At 45.0% G+C, this 14,391-nt stretch overlaps 2 protein-coding genes across 3 annotated transcripts in view; one reads left to right on the forward strand and one right to left on the reverse strand.

Annotated features, from left to right (window-relative positions):
- Nucleotides 1-3,034, reverse strand: part of LOC133356680 (sortilin-like) — a 50,160-nt gene extending 47,126 nt beyond the window's left edge. The window contains 3 exon segments of the mRNA XM_061574319.1: nucleotides 873-935; nucleotides 937-1,125; nucleotides 3,023-3,034. Of these exon segments, the coding sequence (XP_061430303.1) occupies nucleotides 873-935; nucleotides 937-1,125; nucleotides 3,023-3,034 (264 nt within the window).
- Nucleotides 3,035-3,997: 963 nt separating this feature from the next.
- The window catches only part of LOC133356666 (sushi, von Willebrand factor type A, EGF and pentraxin domain-containing protein 1-like), a 77,348-nt gene continuing 66,954 nt past the window's right edge, over nucleotides 3,998-14,391 (forward strand). For both annotated transcript variants that reach the window (XM_061574304.1, XM_061574305.1), the window contains exons 1-6: nucleotides 3,998-4,093; nucleotides 4,734-4,839; nucleotides 5,243-5,428; nucleotides 7,546-7,642; nucleotides 9,653-9,732; nucleotides 11,606-11,782. In XM_061574304.1, the coding sequence (XP_061430288.1) occupies nucleotides 4,013-4,093; nucleotides 4,734-4,839; nucleotides 5,243-5,428; nucleotides 7,546-7,642; nucleotides 9,653-9,732; nucleotides 11,606-11,782 (727 nt within the window). In that variant the 5' untranslated portion in view covers nucleotides 3,998-4,012. The remainder of the gene's footprint in view (nucleotides 4,094-4,733; nucleotides 4,840-5,242; nucleotides 5,429-7,545; nucleotides 7,643-9,652; nucleotides 9,733-11,605; nucleotides 11,783-14,391) is intronic.

Consider the following 14,391-nt stretch of genomic DNA (forward strand, 5'->3'; position numbering starts at 1 on the left):
CCGTGGTGTAAACTGGTCACCGGATCGATCTGCCGGCACCATCGTTTGTTTTTGGTTTATCCCACCCACCCAGGCCCTCCGTTGTCTCCACCTGGCAAGTATAAAAGGGTTATACAGGTAGTCCCCGACTTACGACGGAGATGCGTTACGACAACCCCATCGTAAGTATAAATTATATACTGTATGTATTTATTAATTACAATACTGTATTGCACAGTACAATTTAACGTTAAAAACAATGATTTATTATTTTATTTCTATAATTTTTTTAATTAGATTTTTTCTTTATTTTTCACCTACGTGACTTTACCGAAAAAACCTAAGACTATGAATCCTTGCAGTCACGAAAGCTTCAAATCTAGAGTTAAAAACAAGGTAAATTCTTAGCCTACCTATATGAACTGCAATTTCATAGAAAGTTTTTATCAGGAAACAATCCTGAGTACATCCCGGCAGCGTCCCAACGTACAGCATCGTACCTCGTACGCTTCTGCGTTTGCCTGCCGCGTGAAATGTAAAATATTTAACAATTTTGTCATATCGCTATCGCCATCGTAAGATCGAAATATCGTAAGTCGGACCGTCGTAAGTCGGGGACTACCTGTAGTCGGTTCGGCGGGCCCCGCGTGCATGGGGTCAAGTGTGGGTGTACACGTACCCCCTCTCTTCCCAATACGTCTGGCCAACTTGGAAGAGTAGGCCAAAAAATAACACGTCTTCTAGAGCTCCCTGGAATTGAGAGGGCCCCTTCCGCAAGCAAGCGACCAAATGAATTGCAGGGCCGCGCCTTGACCTATTTGTTGTCGTTATAATTTAGGATTTAAAACAAAAATGAAACCACACGTACAGCGAGACAGACAGCGCAGACTCACGTTGAAAGTGCTTTCTCTCAGGTCGTCCGCGATGTCGTCGTGACTTTGGCCGGACAAATCAGCCAGCACTGCCGCTGCTGTTCGTGCTGTCATCATTGCCGGGCGCATTCCTCGCAATCCGCCGACGATCAGCGAAGAACGTCCACCTCGCCGGCGAGTTGGAGTTCTTGGCCGTGGCTTCGACATCCCTGAGGAGCGCCGTGGTCACGGAGAAGAGAACGGTGGTAAGAAGAAGAAAAGAAAGGCGAGGGGGCTACGAACTTACAGCCATCGCCACCGTCGGATCAGCTGTTAATGAGCCTTCCTGCTCTAGGAAGGAAGATGCTTCTTCTTCTGGAAGACGCCGCTATCTTCTGGAAGATGCTCCCAGTCAGAAAGGAGCTTTCACTTTCGGCATTGGTGACCTTCTTCTGGAAGATGCTTTCATCTTCTGGAACACGTCTTTTGGACTTGTTATTTCGGCAGATATTTCCTCTTCTGGAAGATGGATCCTTCTTCTGGACGGTTTATACTTCTCTTTAGAAGGCTATTCCACTTCTGGTAGATACTTTAGCGTCCGGAAGAGATGTCTCCTAGCATGACGATTTATATAGTACTGTGCAATATTTGTCCGGCAAAAACAACCCCCTATCTCCTCGTTGGTGCCGGACGGCAACGCTGTGTTGGGCAGTGCCGTGGGGGGAGGGCCTATTGAGCGGCCAAATGGGGGCTCTGGACATGTGCGAGGGGCTGGTAACCCCTCCACCTTCAATTAATTACCAGCAAACCACGACTAAAATTTTAATTAATAAGCTTGTGCCGGAGGCCCCGGGGGGACAGGCGTCTATGACGTCTTCTGGCCAAACCCCATTTGGCAGAGCCAGGAGACTGAATCGTTATCCCCGGGGCTCCTCCAGAAACAAAACACCACTGTGGGTGGCCACATGGAATGTTCGAACGCTCACTGCGGAGGAGAGGCTGCCACTCCTCTGTCGGGAGCCAGACTGGTACCGCCTGGATCTCTGTGGTATTCAGGAGGTCTGGTGGACCGGCTCTGGATCCTGCCACCATGAGGGGTGGACAGTCCTCTACTCGGGGCAGGAGACTGCCAAACAACAAGGAGTGGCTCTTCTTCTGAACAAAAGAATGAAGGGGCATGGGAGCGTGGCGGTGAGGTGTGGAAAGCTTTAATCCCCAGGCTACTTTGGGCTCGCCTTCCCATCAACCAGGGGCGATGAGTGGTGGTCGTGGTTACTTATGCCCCCACCGAAGACGAACATCTGTGGAGGGATGCAGGCAAGGCCGATGAGTCAGATGCCTTCTATGACCTCCTGTCACAGGTACTCGCTAAAGTGGCCCCTCGGGATAGTCATCTTGTTGGGTGACTTCAATGTCTGATTTGGTCATGATGCTGGCGCCTGGTCTGGAGTGATTGCAAGGCATGGGCCAGATCAGCTCAATAACAACGGCAGAAGGCTGCTAGACTTTTGCGCAGCCCATGGGCTTGTAATTACCAACATGCTGTTCCGGCATCGGCGCATCCACACAACATCATGGATGCATGTCGGGTATGAGCAAGAACATCTGCTGGACTCCACAGTGATGGAACAGCGGATGCGGGCCCATGTCCTTGACACCAGGACCTATCGCGGAGCTGATCTGCTCACTAACCATCGACTTGTCATTTGTAAGATGCGCCTGCCATTCTTTCACTACGGTGGTGGGTGTACAACCAGGACCCATTTCAAACCCATAGTGGCATGGTCTCAGCTAGCTGATCTAAGTTGCAAGCGAGAATGTCATCATCACTTGCGGCTGGGGTTGCCATCATCCCCCACTCCTCCAGATGTCGAGGGGAAATGGGTGAGATTTAGGACTGTGGTTCATACAGCTGCAATGGCTGCTTTGGGTACACGGTCCAGACCTCCACCGAGACCCTGGCTGACGGAGGAGGTGTTCAGGCTGGCTGAGAAAAAGCGACAGGCCCACTCTCATCGGCTACAGCATCCCACGTCGGAGAATGAGGAGGCTTACCGCAGCCTTCGCTCGGAGGTTCGGAAAGCCGTGAGGAGCTGCAAGGATGGGTGGTGGTCGCGGGTTGCTGCGGAGATGGAGTCTGCCTCAATGGCCTGCGATCACAAATCGCTCTTTAACTTCATCAAAAAAGTAACCTGCAGCGCCATACCGCTTACCCACTTCAGAAATTTTTCTTGCTGTGGTTGTCCCACCTGATGACGGACACTTGTGTTGCGCCCGAAATGTCGTGATTAAATGTATTTTATTTTTTATACCTATCAAAGAGTATGGATCCTTGCAGTCACGAAAATTTCAAATCTAGATTCAATACAGCATTACTTATCTTTTACAGCAATCCTCACTTCAATGTGTAACAGAGGTGTGTCACTGTATTAACCATTTCTCCATCTCTATGTATTTCCACATCTTCCTTGCAAAAGGACATTGTGTCTCTTTGGGGTTTCACATGTGTAAATAAGGGATTCTCAACCAAGCATCGAGAAATCCCCCTCGATATTTGACCTTATTTATATGTGTGTTGTCTCGATAAATTGTTGAAAAATGGTTAATCATCAACTCTTTATTTAAATTCCTGTAAAAGTCAAAAACGATGTTCCTGTAAGTCACGTGGGTGTGCTGCAATACATCTGCTTTCCTCTGCCAAACATAAAAAAACAACCTTATTTTTTACGGAATTTTGCCTTTCATAGTAAATACATATTACAGTATTAATACGTAATTTTTTTTCTTCACTCCCTGACGATCGTCATCAGGATGACGACCGCTTGTGTTGCGATCGAAATGTCGTAGTTTTTTTGTTATTTTCTTTGAACCTATCTACGTGCCTTTACCGAAAGACCCAAAGAATATGAATAGAGGAGTCCCTGTATAGTTAAACCAAATGTTTGCTTTCTCGGCCTTCTAAAACATAATTTGAAGTTGTATCAGTCACTAATGCCCAGCTGCATGTTGTAAGTGGTTATGCTGCATCTTAGTTCCCTCGTCAAAAGACATTAAACAGAACCCTTTCGTGCTGTATAGTTCCAGCCTGTTTGTAGCGAACTATGTTTATTTTTTCGTGTGCTGTTCTCCTGAAGTCAGCAAATTCTTATCGCAGTTTGGAGCCAGGTCCTGACCTGCCAATAATGTTGGTTAAATACTTGAAACGGGGTTATGCTGGCTCACATACTGGGAGCTTGGCACCACACGGCACGGAGAAGTCACTGGTAAGTCCTGCAAGCTCTTTTTAATACTTTAAAACAATTATAAAAAGTATGTTATAAAGTATACATTACGTTATTCATGTACAAATTAAAATTTCAAACGTGTAGCTTCGCATCCCGTTGTGTACATTAAATAATAAAGAATGTTTCAAACATTGCACGGTAAGAATTATAATCTGCGCTGATTTGGGTGGAATCTTATGGTGGATTTTTATTCTCTGCGCTTATCCATGCAGTTTTCTCTTAGCTTTGAGAAAAAATAGGGAAAATGTCTTAAATTTGGATGTCTGCCAACAAATGCATCCTAATATCCATGCTTAGTACCCAGGGCTACTGCTTCTGGATGCGTCCTCTCATCGGCTAACATTACCTGCATTTTTGTTATAGCCATGATTAATCCAGTGCTATTTGGTAATGCATTGTAACAATTCACCCAGCACCTGCACATGAGCTGATGCCAAACTCAGCTCAATAGTTCTGCTCACGATTGACATATTCGCAATATTAAAGTAGAATGATTTTCCATTCTCAAAAAGGGCAAGCTATCGTAGATTCCTATATAAAATGTAACTTTTAAAAGTGTATTAACTCCAAGTATATTGTTGCTGTTAATTTGGGTTTTTGTAACAATATTGTGTTTCAGGCAGCCATGGGACCTAAAAGCAAATGCAAGCTCAAGATGTGTTCTGCACGCGGTTTGCAACTTCTGGGGCTGTTCGTGTTGTTAAACATTATTCCTCAAGCAAAAGGTAGTTAATGCCAGAAGTATAATCGCAAAATTGGTGTGCCAAACTATAATATTTTGTTATTTGGCCAAATAGTTAGTTCGCTGTCTTGCAATGCATTTGAACAGTAAAGAGATCAACACGAATGCAGTTAATATACTATTATTATGATACTTGTTCACCCAGGAAAGTCTTACGGAGCCTCACTCTTTTGCAGGAGGGTCCTGCCGAGTTTTCATAGTTGGGGGTGATGTTTCTATGTGTAATCTCAATCGAGTAAAACATAGGTAATTTGTCAGAATTGGAATGTTTGGCCTATACCTATTATATTGTGCAGGTTTTTTCATCTATGAAAGCAAGACCATTTTGAAAACGAATCGTAATTTTCCTTAAAATTGTATGTGTTGTATGACTATTTTTCTTTCAGCCGCTTGTGGAAAGCCAATAGCTGTGCAACATAGTTCTTTGCACCCACAATTTGCAAGACAAACATCGTTTGAAAATGGTCAAACAGCAACCTTCCGGTGCAATACAGGCTACAGTGTGAAAGGAAGAACCTACTCTATTAAGTGTCTCCAAAATGAGTGGAGTCCAGTTCAATTCTCCTGTGAACGTAAGTATCGTCAGCCATGATCAATGTACCACTGGATGAATGCCTTTCCAAGGGTTTAGCCATCTCCTATGGTCCTATGATGTAACAATCTAAAGTATTGCCTCGTTATTCGTGACGGATAAGTTTCAGAAGTGCTTGTGAATAGCAAATTTCACAGATAATATGGCCTACGCAAAAAAAATAATCGTTTTAATGAATCACCTTACATAAACACAGATGAGCTATTAAATGCATTATTATCTGATCACTTTATCTCATCACTTGATCTCATCACTCTCTCTCGATGCAGTTGTGTAGCGTTCCAAATGCAATTCATGGATAGCGAAAATTGTGGCTAGTAAATTTACGAATAACGATGTAACACTGTATGAAGCCCCTGCACACTCGGCTGATTTGTTTACTCGGTATCTGGGCGGACATTTTGTTTGGTGCGTTTGATCCTTTGGTTGCCATTCCCACATTAGTCTTGAGAATCACCGGCCATGATCCATCATAGCAACATGTCCTGCCCAATCCCGCTTACTTTTCTAAACAATGTGACATCTTTAATCTGCGCATGATCTCTAATCTACTTGTTACTCTTTTCTGTCTTAATATAATTTCAACCATGCATCTCTCCGTGCCTCTTTGTGCACTTTTGAGCCTTTGTTGCATTATCTTAAGGTACACGCGGCAGTAAGATGTTAAATTCCTCGCCTGGTATGTAGGAGGTCGTGGGTTCGATCCTGACCCTGACGCCTGTACATATACATGGAGTTTGCATGTTCTCCCCGTGCCGGGGTGGATTTTTCTTTGGATCTTTCCAGAGTATTTGACTACTATACATTTCCACGTGGTCGTCCACTTCGTTTGGCAGTACTGCTACTGTTGCTTTGTTGTCTTTCATTGGCTTCCTGTAGTGGTTTTGGCTTTTTTGCACTTCTCCAACGTCTGCTACTGTTGTTGTGTTGTCATTCATTGGCTTTGCTGCAGTGGCATTGGTTTTCTGCACCTTTCTAGCCCCGCCCACTTTCCTCCCTCGTCCAGTAGCATTCCACGCAATGCTACCCTCCCCCTACTCCCCCCTCCCTGGCTCCTCCCCCTCCCTGGCTCCTCCCCCTTTCTTACTTCTATAACCCCTTACCACAGCATCTCTCCCACTTTAGCTAAACAAATCCTAGCTGTAGTCTTCACACCTGATGATGATTGCTTGTGTTGCAATCGAAACGTCGTGATTTAATTTATTTCATATTTTATACGTGACTTTACCGAAAGAACCAAAGAGTATGGATCCCTGCAGTGACGGAAACTTCAAATCTAGAATTAAATTTACATCAGGGTACCATGGTATATAGTGAGGTCTCCTATTATTCACTGAGATTCTGGCTTCTATGTGAGCACTAGGAAAAAGGGCCATTGTAAGAAACGTAACATTATTTTCTTTTTAGAAAGTGATTGACGGATGTAATCCAAAATATAGGTTTTTTTGGGGTTAGATCGCATAAATATCAATGTGTCGGAGAGTAAATCCATCCACATTTACAATCTGAGTATGACGTTTCGCCAGTAATTACAACTAGCATCAGGCGACAGCCAAATTTGTGGATAAATCCTCCTTTCTTCACGAATGTGTTAACTTTTGACATGAATTGATCGATCTCAAGGGCCACAGCTTCACTATGCCATTTGCTATACTGCCATCTATTGGCCACCACAGCTCAACGGATTTGGGTGTTTCAAATATTTGCACGATTCACCAAATCACTTGCCTGCGTTGCTCAACTATTACACTTAAACTGTGTACGTTATTCTGAAATGACAAAGATACACATGCAACAAAACTAATTAATGGGAATTCATGGCTCTTAATCGTTATGTACTGTTTGGTGTATCTCTCAGTCATCTCAGCTCATGGCAACTGCGTCTATTCCATGACCTGCCAGTGAGACTTCGAAACTTCACGTGGCCTCAAAGTGCACCTCACATGGCACAAGTGCCGTGGTGACGTCACTGCCACTTGGTGGCAAACTGCGGGTTGTTGTTAATGTCAGACTTGGAGAAGGCAATAGACTCATAATCTTTAAAAATACTACTATGAACTAATTTATATTTTAAAAAATCATCCGTTTATATTGCAGCCAAAAACTGTGGATTCCCAGGAGAGAGTGAACATGGTTACTGGGATGGTGAAGCGTTCACCTTTGGAAAGGACGTGAGATTTGTTTGCAACGATGGGTATGTACACACTTAATAAAAGCCCGTGGTTTATTAAAGATCAGTAGGGGTGCACAATTTGAAAAAAACCAATACTATAATGTGAATGCATTCACACCCTCGACAGTTATCTGAGTGGTGTGATTTATTGCTCGGTGATGAACCCCACTCTCAAAGGAAGGGTGGATGTAAATACATTCCTCGGGACACACATGCTCTGGATTATAAGACGCTTGGGAAAGTAAGACACACACCAAACTTGTCCCCGGTGCCATTAAGGTTATACAAATCTGGTCGTGCACACACACATACCAACCAGATAATATTACGCACGCCCAAATGTGTGTGTAAAATAAGTCCGTGAGTGCTACTAATGTAGACGGAGGTAGTTGCACCACTCCTCTGAAATGTGCATATTAATGCAGAGTTACCAGTGTCCTCAATCCTGTTTTCCTGGCGAATTTAAATTAAACTATTAACTCCTTGCACACACGTTAACTGGAACCGACAATCTGCTGTTATTGGACATGTAATTATGCCGATTGAGTTTTCGGGCATCAGTTTTTCTGGACTGTTATTTCTGATTATGGGGTATTGCATGGAAAAGCCAAGAGAATTGCAATAAACAACCAGGGTCTGTTACATTACTAAAAATACGTAAAGTAAAATTTGAGTCCAAACGTATGCATTAGTGCTGTAAAACGTTGGTGAAGAAATCCCATTAGTTGATGTAACTGTTATCTTTCCTTAATTTTCTATGCAAGTATTATTTTCATTAAATAAGCCATGGCAGTTAGTCGATGCTACCTACTGTATCATGGCAAAAGCTAACAGTATCCACAACGGAAAGTATTCACAATGAGCAGAAAGCTTGAGTAGTATACAATTTCTGTTTTATACACACACTTAATATGTTTTATGTTAATGTTCCAGATATGCCTTATATGACATTCATCTTTTTTTCCCCACAAAACTATATTCTCTTTCAAACGTACGCTTAGTGTGTCAATTTACTTTTTTGAAGAATTAGTTTTGTTTTTGTCAAACATCTTCAGGATAATGTTGTAATATGGCCAATGGTGTGAATGAAAGCCCACCATAAATATAACTATCGACAAATTAACTTTGCACTGTAGATAATTCTTGTTTGTAAATTAAAATAATTACATGCATAGACAATGAAGGAAAGACAAGAGTCACATTAACTAATGGGACTTCTTCGCCAACGTTTTACAGCAGTACTGCATATGTGTAATGCGTTCCGGAGACACTTGTAGAGGTAACTTCTTTATTACAATACAACACTCCAACAGTCCTGATACTCTGTTACAGCCTAGGTACACAGCCTACCTGATTCTAGCTACGCTCTGGGGTCATCCGGCTACAATTACCCTAGGAGAGGCTACCTGACCCGACCCAGCCAAGGTGCGGGTCTAGACTCTGGCTTCCTCGGAACTCGCCCTTACAAGGGCGTAGAGCTGGGAGTCCTAGAGTCCCACCACTGGCCCGCACAGCGTCCCGGCCCTTACAAGGACAAGCGGGACGAGGGGGTCCAGGGTCCTAAGCTGGCTGGTCTTGAGTCTTGAGCTGCGAATGGCCCCGATCGGCCAGGGAGCGGCCCTTTTATCCCTCTCGCCCATCGAGGGGTGGGGTTGTCTCGGCTCCCAGATACCCCACAGCCCCCCGTTGGTGGAGCCAAGGGGCTTAGCTGTCTGGGTTGTCTGGGATCCTAGAGCCCGGCGCCGAGGGCTTAGCTGTCTAGGATCCTAGAGCCCCCAGCAGCCCCTCCCCTGTTGGGCTGGCACAGTGGCCCCTCCCCTGGGGGTTCGAGCTACCTGCAGATGGGCCCTGTCCACCACTGCTGGTAAGTGTGGCCCATCTATGGCACTACATATGTTTAGACTCAAATGTTACTTTATACGTTTTTGGTAATGGAACAGACCAGGGTTGGTTGTTGTAATTCTCTGGGCTTTACCGTTCAAATTGTAGATTTTAGGGTTGTCTATGAATGTATTCATTTTCATTTAATAGGTACGTCATAGCTGGGAGGCAAGATTACAGAACGTGCCAAGCCGATGGAACGTGGTCCCATGAAGTCCCAGTGTGCGAGCGTAAGTAAATTTCACATCCTTCATCAAAACCAGGTGGGAGCTCATGCAGAAGCACTGCCTATGAGCAGCAGCAGTAGCAGAACTAGCTTGGGGGCAGGAGTTGCCTTTGCCCTTCTGGTGGATGAAGCTACGAGTTGGGGCCCCCTGTACAACCATCATGAGATATGTTTTCAACAGTTTAGTATTGGAAGTAGTTTTAAAAAAATTAAACAAACGTAATGTAATGAAACGTAATTTGCTTTGAATGAGAGTAACTTGAGTAACCGAACATTGGACATAAAACTCAGTTTCTGGGATATTGCGTTCGATATGCGTCAATTATCTTAAAGTCTTAAAGTCACTTTATTGTCAAGTGTGTTACATGCATGACATACAACACAGATGAAATTACAGTCCTCTCTCTTGGTCCCACGGTGCAACCAAGCTATTAAAAAATTAATCACAATTAACAGACATAAATAAACAATAAACAATCGGCGATCAACACAAGATAAATAATCAAAAATGTAATAAACTTAAAATAAACAACAGTCAAGAATTTTTAAAATGTAAAATATTATTTAAATAAAGTATTTAAAGAAATAAGATATTTAAACCAGTGTGGTAGTGCGATGTAGTGCAATGTGCAAAGACGTACTGGAGAGCTGTAGTGGCTGCATTTTGCAGAGACGGTGAGGGTCAAAATGTAATTAGGCTAGAGGAGGCACGATATATAGGCTCGGTGCGACCGTGCAAGACTTATCAAATATTGGGGCCCCACCTCACGGATTGCCATACCCCATGAGCTGATAATACTGTATAGTCACGCCAACACCTACAAGGTGCAGTATTCGAAAATGTGGGAAACCATCCTCAGTATGACATTCAACTGCATCCATTGATGGTGTCACCTACAAGCATTGATGAGAAAGGCAAGGAAAAAGCACCTCAATTATCATCCCCTAGTTATGGCACAGAAACATAGGCACGGGAGTGCGGTGTTGTGAGTAGAACAGGGAGGAGTGGCATCACATTTAATTCATAGAGCTTGAGCCATGGACCAGCCCTTGGGCAAAGAACTTGGCAGTTCCGAGGCAGTAGTTATGGAGAAGTGCTTTGTTAATTATTGTACCCCAAAGACAAAGATCCCCCGTATAGCCTTAACCGACTGTTAGGGCAAGTGCTGTTGGTGAGCACCTATAATCCTATCCCCCATATTGTTACAGATACATGGCATTCTATCCTCACATATGCCTACACACACATTTACGGCCAATGACTTAGATGCCCTCTATCCTCATACCATGTAGAGGCAAGGGTCGTTTGTATATACTAAAAGTGGTGTCACACAGTGGAAGGTTTTGCCATCACCACACGTTCGTCTCCTCGGTGTTGAAATTCACACAGCACAGAAGGTGTTTAGTTAAGGCAGACCCAACATTGACAAGGCTTAGAACATGTTCAGATACCACTTGCCACTAGTTTGCATGGCCAGGAATCGATTCCAAATTGCCGAGATCATAACGATGTGTGAAAAATCACACTGCACCTCTCCCCCTATGCATGTTGAAAGTTGCACAGGACAGAAGACTTTGCCTTATGTTGCTGATGAACATCATGGATCCTATTAACCGCAAATCTACTCCAAAATGTATTCATTTGCTGCATGAAACATTCATGGATAAGTGTAAGCTGTTCCACAGAGCAGGATGGGGAAAAACACGGATAGTTATGAGTCACAAAAAGAATAGGGCCTCGGATACGGGGAATTTCTTCCAACCCTATGGCTGCCGTGGGTAATATAGGTCACGGGTGACAGGGTCACCGATAAGCGGAGTTACGTAGTACGATTGGGAAATGTTGTAATGAATATGTATGTATGTTTGTTTTGCAGCCATAAAATGCGACACTCCCGAAGAAGTGGAAAACGGAATAGTTTCCTTTCCATCTGAATTGGATTATGATTCGATCGTGACATACCACTGCAACCAAGGGTTCTCTCTCATCGGGAACAAAATTAGACGATGCAATGAGAAGGGGGTCTGGAGCGACAGTGCTCCTGCTTGTAAAGGTGAGCTGTGGAGGGGAAGCCAAGTGCTTAAGTTTAGATTGGTAAACACATTTGGTTTCCGAGCCGATTGACAGGCTGGTATCATCTGCCAGTCGGGGCCGATGTTGTTATGCGATTTTACCCATCTATATTTGCCCCCTGTCCATCCATAAAATCCTCTGGCAAATCTGTGCTATACTTCATCAATTCATCAACCCCTTTGTCAAACCTTTGCCGTTGTATCACAACCTTGTTTACCCCTTAACATCGTAAATATTCCTTCAAAACATTCTGAAGCAGGTTAGTGCTGGACACAGCTGCATTTGCCAATGTAATTTGTATTTTTGACCCTGACCCATGTATCGATAGTTCAATTTTATTTACAATTTTATTGAGGAGCTGTGTCCTGGCATGATCTGTGACTCTTTTCTGTTGTTTCAGTGCCTTTCCCAAGCTTGGGAATTGGAGTACTTATGCAATTTGAACTTTCTACTTTTTTATTTAAGGGATGCCACGGTGGTGTGATGTTATTTTCCTAGCCTGGTATGCAGGAGTATGGGGGTTCGATTCTGACCGTGACATCTGTATATTTGGAGTTTACATGTTCTCTCCGTGGTCGCATGGATTGTGTTTCCGGGTACTCCGGTTTCCCTCGACGTTTAGAAACATGCGATTAGATAATTTAGATAATTTGTCAGCTATAAATTTCAACATGATAAGCCACTTTGTTGAGCTATCATTTGTGGCCAGATCATTTTTGAAAAAGCTAATAGCTCAGTGGACTTTGCCTTATAAAATAAAAATAGTTCAGTTTTATTAGATGTTTTAGCTATTTGCTTACCTTTTCTATACTTTGCACTCCTATCGTGTGTTTCTATTGTTTGTTGTTGTAACGTTCTGACCTGCCCCTACTGGATATCTGTGAAAAAGAGCTGTATAGCTCATCGGATTCCCCCAGTGTAAATATTCGGATACTCCGGGGTCTACGCTGATTCATCGGGCTAAGAAAGTGTCAGATGGTGATAGTCTGAGAAGTGAAATTAAATATTTTAAAGAAGCGCTGCAATTAATCGGTTACAATTGTTGAGGTGTAAATGATGACTCGGAGGCAGATGTTCTGTCGGGGCTTACGCCAGGTATTTATTAAGGCTTACGCCAGTAACTGATGGAGGAATATTTCACTTGTCCCCAGGGGTAGGGGTACTGGGAGGCCCCTAGCACACCCACAGGCTACCCTAGCCCGGTGTTAATTCCCCCCTACCCTGGGTCCCGACTTCCACCCTCACACATTCACGGCTCTCGACGACGACCTTGTTCATGGCACGGGTTCCAACCTAAATACCCCAGGGGGACATGACATCACCGTCCCGTCCGCCATGCATGATGTCACTCTCTGACGTCACTGCACCGGAGGGTGAGCATGACGTAACGTCATTAACTACTACTCTACATCACCCCCCCCTTCCCCCGTGAAAAAAAAAAAATCAGCCGACCCTGACTGCAACCATTACGGCTGCTAGAACACAACCCAACACTAGGGCAGCACGGTACAGGGCAACTTTGGGGACGGTCCCCACATGGGACACCGGAACGTGTCTGAAGAAGGCAGGGAACGAAGAAACAGGCCCCACTGGCCGTCACCGTATCCGCACACCCCGCAAGCGTTTGCGTGACGCCGGCCCGCTCCCCCGTGCTACGTCGGAATCGGTGGTGTGCTGGCAGGTGTCAAGTCCGCCGGCCCATCCGCCGGGTGAGGCGAAGCTGGTGGAATTACTGGCGGGGTTTCTGCAGGCGCACACAAAGGCATGGCATCGATCACGCCATCACAACCCGTGCGGCCCGGCTCGGCAGACAACAGTCACCCGGCCCCTGAGCAGTGGAGATGAGGGGATTCTGGCCGGCGCGAGAGAAGAGAAAAAATAATACACAATTCAGACGCGTTGGATGCACAACCAACACGGCGATGAAACCAAATACAGTAGAACCTCGGAGATGCAACGCACCAGAACCCGAACAAATCGGTGTTCAAATAATCGGTGTTGGACTGGCCGTCTGGAACGAATTAAGTTCGATCTCTGGGGTACCACTGTATGTACACCTTCACCCACACAACAGGGGTGGCAGGGTTCCCCAACCCCCAGCCACCATTCCATCCGCTAGGTGGTGATAGAGCGAAGACGGAAGAACTGCCTAGCGCTCACGCACTCACACACCCCCAATTAGGACGTCATCCGACATCCTGGGTCGAGATGTCATGTATCGAAGAAGTAACGCTTCAGGGATGCCCCCAGGATCCGCATTTTAGTTAAAGAAAATAGTTCAGCGTGAAAATTGCCCGAAATGGCGGTCGCACACGCGAACCGCATCCCCATGGTTTCCGGTGCTTCGCTCAAAATGGCGGCCGCACGCGTGGTTTCCCGCGCTCGCACAACATAGCAACCCTCCCTTGAAGGCCACCCCGGGCATCTCATGCCACCATGTATCACTCCCCGCCTTTGCGACGCACACGCATCGGCCGTTTTAGGGGAACCTTAACCGAGTCTCCCTCCGAGACCCACACCGCAGCCTATAGCCGTACCGACCAAGCCAAGAACGGCCATCGTTCACTTACTGCACAACATGCACCCTAA

The sequence above is a fragment of the Lethenteron reissneri genome, chromosome 55 (assembly GCF_015708825.2).
Source record: "Lethenteron reissneri isolate LAM-NWPU_2019-01 chromosome 55, ASM1570882v1, whole genome shotgun sequence".
NCBI lineage: Eukaryota > Metazoa > Chordata > Hyperoartia > Petromyzontiformes > Petromyzontidae > Lethenteron > Lethenteron reissneri.